At 44.0% G+C, this 4,944-nt stretch overlaps 1 protein-coding gene across 1 annotated transcript; it reads left to right on the top strand.

Annotated features, from left to right (window-relative positions):
* The first annotated feature begins 1,044 nt into the window (after positions 1-1,044).
* mei4 (meiosis-specific, MEI4 homolog (S. cerevisiae)) lies at positions 1,045-4,806 on the top strand. The gene is made up of 6 exons (XM_058086483.2): positions 1,045-1,414; positions 2,099-2,202; positions 3,023-3,178; positions 3,247-3,704; positions 3,811-3,936; positions 4,423-4,806. The coding sequence occupies exons 2-6, from the start codon at positions 2,181-2,183 to the stop codon at positions 4,693-4,695; spliced, it is 1,035 nt and encodes a 344-aa protein (XP_057942466.2). The 5' UTR covers positions 1,045-1,414; positions 2,099-2,180; the 3' UTR covers positions 4,696-4,806.
* Positions 4,807-4,944: the final 138 nt, after the last annotated feature.

Genomic DNA, 4,944 nt, shown 5'->3' with positions numbered 1-4,944 from the left:
GATTATACTGACTGACTGTCCTTTCCGACTGTCCTTTCCGATTGATTGTTTTTACAGATTGCCTTTACTGACTGTCCTGATTGTCTTTCTCGACCGTCCTTACCGATTGTCCTTAGAGTCTTTGCTGCATGGGGTCTCAAACACGCGGCCCGCGGGCCATATTTGTCTAACCACCAACTATATGTGGTCTCTTAAGTTTTTATTATTTCCCGTTTTATTATTATATTTATTTATTACTTATTGATTTTCTTTTATTCTTGATTTGTTTATTTATTTTTCATCTTATTTTGTGTACAAAAATAAAAATTAAGATATTTGAGAACAGTGGAATGTTTTATCAGAGCTTTTCTTGTAGAAAATCGGAACCAAAGCAAAGTTTATTCATTTTGTTTAATATTTTTTGTTTAATTAATGCGTTTTGTTTTTTTTGGAAAACCTGATGCGGCCCAGCTTCACCCAGACCCTAGCTCCAGTGGCCCCCCGGTAAATTGAGTTTGTCTTTACTGACTGTCTCTGCTGTGGTTACTGACTGTTCTTACCGATTGTCCTTAGAGTCTTTACTGACAGTCCTTACTGTCTTTACCAATTGTCTTTACTGTGGTTACCGACCGTTCTTACCAATTGTCTGTACTGTCCTTACTGACTGTCTTTACTGACTGTTCTTACCAACTGTTCTTACGAGAATCTTTACTGATTTTCCTTAATGTCCCCCTGACTGTCTTTACTGACTGTCCTTATTTTGTCTTTAGCAAAGTCCACATTCCACCTTCAGATCACCGGGTGAAAACTATGTAATACATAAGGTAGACCTGCTGTACCTACCTGTGGCGCTGTGAACAGACGTGCAGACAGAACAACGTGACACCAATACAATAGAATCAAGAACTCTGACACATGAAGTCTATTGTCTTCCACTATCAAAGGATTGTAAAGGCCAGGGGTGCCTATTACGTCAGAGATCGCCATAGTAGTTTGGGTCGATTGCATAAAAGTCGCTTTGTATAGATGTCATATGACATCAGTCAGCTGACGTTAAGTTCCCTTCCAGAACGCGGTTTCCATTTGGATGAAAGGCTGAAACAAAGTCAAAGTACTTTGCCGTTTTGACCTGTTTTCGTGTAGACAGCCCCTCAATCTTCAAATATTTTAGACAATTTTATGCTTTCAAGTGTGTGTGGACACCATGGGGTCCTTTTCTGTTCCCAGTGGACATCCAACAAGCAACGTCCAACAAGAAGTATGCTTGGAGGAGCACAGCACGGGTCCAACAGGAGACCTTGTTTTGTTGACGTCCAGCAGGACAGACATTGTGGTGTCTACATGGTGCATGTTGACAACGTAAAAGGCAAGTGGGTCAGAGTTGAAGATGTCGTCAGAGGCTCAGAAGACAACTTTGGACAAAACTGAAAAGGAGGTCAGCAAAAGAAGATTAGAAAATTCATTTAATCTCTAATCCCAGAACACACACACACACACACTACCAGCAGCCTTTGTACACATCTAAAAGTAATCATGGTGGTCGTAGTAGTAATACTACTACATGGCATGGTGCTAAGTAGTAAATAGCAGTAGTATTAGTGTTGGTAGTATGAAGTAGTAGTACACGCCATCTTGATGGACGTCATAAATAGTAATATCTGTGGTTTTAGTACACAAATACAGTTGTGAGCGTGTGGACTGTTGTGCTGCCGTCCAGACGACAATGACACATAATCCAAAATAATCCACTTAATTTTCTCTCTCCAACTTCTGTGTTTAACCTTTGGCAAGTAAAAATAAACACAAACAAGGGCGGCACACCCACTTCCACCATCAATCAGCTTGTACTCCCATTTCAAAACACATTTACAGCAACTCACATGAGCAGGAGTCTTATTTATGTCTCATTTTCTCTTATGTTTAATATATTTTAGTAGTAGTGGAGTAGTATCTGACAATTTTACGCTACTGGTACAATTTGTCTGCCCATTGGAATCCTGTGGCAAACCCCAAAAGATGTTGGAGATGAAGGTGGAGACCAGAGACATGACTTACCTGGTACCTTACCTGTTGTATGTCACCTGTGCCAGGAGACCAACTTCTTTGTTGTGTTTATCAGGTTGATGAGACGAAAACAATCAGCCACTCACGTTGGTCAAGCTAGCTGTTAGCATCGTTAGCTCGTCCACGGCAGCCGTCTAATGGAGAAAAGAAGGTTTCAAGGTAATTCAGCCTTTTGGTGATCATTCTTTGTTTTATTATTTAGCATTTACATCACGTTTGTCTACAAATGAAGAAACATTACGACACAATTACGACAAATACCGACAGTTTTTAACATTAGCTGCTAGCAGCTAAAACGGTGTCTTTATTGGCCAAGTATGGTAGTTTTTGTCACTGTACTGCATAAAATATGTACAATTGGAATACTTAAGTACTTTTTATTCTGTTGTTTATTATTTAGCATTTACATGACGTTTGTCTACAAATGAAGAAACATTACGGCACAAATACGACGAATACCGACAGTGTTTAAGATTAGCTGTTAGCTATATGAAACCTGTCCAACGGGCTAATTCTGTTTTCTAATCAAATACAACATAGTAGCACTGAAAATGCTAACAATGAAACTGAAATGCTAACAATGAAACGGTATCAATATTGGCCAAGTATGGTAGTTTTTGTCACTGTATTTCGTAAAATATGTACAATTGGAATACTTGAGTACTTTTTATTCTATTGTTTATTATTCAGCATTTACATGACGTTTGTCTACAAATGAAGAAACATTACGGCACAAGTACGACAAATACCGACAGTGTTTAAAAGTAGCTGTTAGCTTTCTAAAACCTGTCAAACGGACTAATTCTGTTTTCTAATCAAATACAACATAGTAGAACTGAAAATGCTAACAATGAAACGATGTCCTTATTGACCAAGTATGGTAGTTTTAGTCACCTTACTGCATAAAACATGTACAAATGGAATACCTCTGTACTTTTTATTCTATTGTTTTTATTTTATTGCTCTCCTCCAATCCAAGTGATGCTGGCTGTGGCAGTGGCTGTAGTGAAGAGCCGGGCGGCGGGCGTGAGCGGGCGCCAGCGCGTGGAGGCCTTGGCGGCCCGCCTCAGAGACCAGGAGGACACGTGCAGGAGAAAGGATGACCTGCTGAAGCTGATCACCATGGTGACAGCAGGTGTGCCTTGCCACCAAGGTCGCAGTCGCTTGTGGCGAGGACGTAAAGGTGTGTCTTCCATGTTGCAGGTGGCGATGCCGCCATGGCAACTGGCCTCAAGGATCCGTCTTCACCAACAGGCAGCCCCTCGGACACTCCAGAACTCTTTCAGCCATCATTTCTGTCCAATCAGCACAAGGATGCTCAGCAAAGGGTGGCGGCTATTCCTCCTGTGCACTTACTGCAGTCACTGTGCGGTTTAGGCCGAGTGGGTGTCGGTCCAGACTCGTGGCTCGGTCCAGGTGAGAACGCGGGCTGGCTTTTGGAGGACACCTTGTGTCAGCTCCTTGACTCGGTGGTGACGGTGTTCAGGGACCTCTGCCCCACGGGAATGGGCGAGCTCGCCCTGAAGGCTTGCCGAGCGTGGGCCCAGGCGTGCAACCGGTTCTGCAGTCAGAATGCACCGTGTGGCGACTTGAGGACACGCGTGCACACGTCTCTCAAGGAGCTGACCGCCATTTTGCTCCACGCCAACCAACGTCACTCTGTGAGTAACCCTTGTTTCTGTACGAGTGGTTAGTATAGTGCTGGTGCATCATAATCATATACAGTAATATCATATACAGGATGCATGACACCAACTTGTCTTCCAGACCTCTGAGATGCTGACGGCCTGCTTGGTGGCACTGGCAAGCAGTCGCATGGCAAAGTCCTTCCTGGTTGCGCACTTCCTGTGTGAAATCAGCGCCCTGGCGGACTTGCTTTGGCACACCCAGCAGGTAATCACACACTCTCGTGACCATGGATATCCTTGTAGTGCGCTGACCAATAAGACCCTTGCACGGGCTGAACCAATGAAAATGAACCAATATCGTATCAGCAATCATAAATCGTAGTATAAATCTATTAAAACAAATCGTTACACCCCTAGTATAATGGACAGAGCCTATCCCACATGACCTTGGGATAGAGTTGGTACACAGCCAATGGCAGGGCAAGTGTGGAGGTGTTGGAGCCTATCCCAGCTGTCTTTGGGCGAGAAGCGGGGTACAACCTGGACTGGTCAGCCAATCACAGGACACAATTAATGCCTAACTTGTTTACAGTATATGCAAATACTTAGCGATACTTCGTAATAGTTTGGAGACCGAAATGTCTGGCCCGATCAGATGCTTGTACACGCTGTGGTCATGTGACAACACTTTTCTCCTCATTGATCACATGCGCTGATGTGAACTATAGCGAAGTCTGTACTTTGTGTGCAGCAGGACTCTCCTCTTGATGTGTTTCCTGTGGATCGGTACCAAAACTCGGGTCGCCTCTTGTGGATTCTGGAGGAGCTGATGCAGAACTCTGAGGTCGCAGGGCAAGAAGAGGAGCGGTGTGAGTGGACGGATAGCCTCCTTCACTTGCAACGACGAATGTTTGCGCTCTCTGAGGAGTTCCCGCTCTTTGCCATCTCTGCGTGGAGGATAGCGGCGCTCTATTCCTCTGCTCCAAATGAATCCTCGATCATCACGTCACAGAAGCAAATATGAAAACTAACAAGAATGAACTCCGTCTTCATCTGATGAGGTGACTGACAGAAGCCATGTTTAGCTGCTCTTCACTCACAAGGTCACATGATCCCCCTGCATAGTGGCCAGTGAAGAATGGGGGGTGGGGGGTGTATTCATCAATACATCTCAAGCTGAGCTTCCTGTAGAGCTCACAACCTGACTTGCAGTTTTGAGAAGATGAAGACCACGCCACCTCCTTCAATCACAATCTTTTGCCAACTACTTAAA

Source organism: Doryrhamphus excisus, linkage group LG11 (genome assembly GCF_037039965.1).
Source record: "Doryrhamphus excisus strain RoL-2023G ecotype Guam linkage group LG11, RoL_Dexc_Guam_v1.1, whole genome shotgun sequence".
NCBI lineage: Eukaryota > Metazoa > Chordata > Actinopteri > Syngnathiformes > Syngnathidae > Doryrhamphus > Doryrhamphus excisus.
Note: the sequence above shows the minus strand (reverse complement) of the source record. Positions and strands in the feature narration are given on the sequence as shown.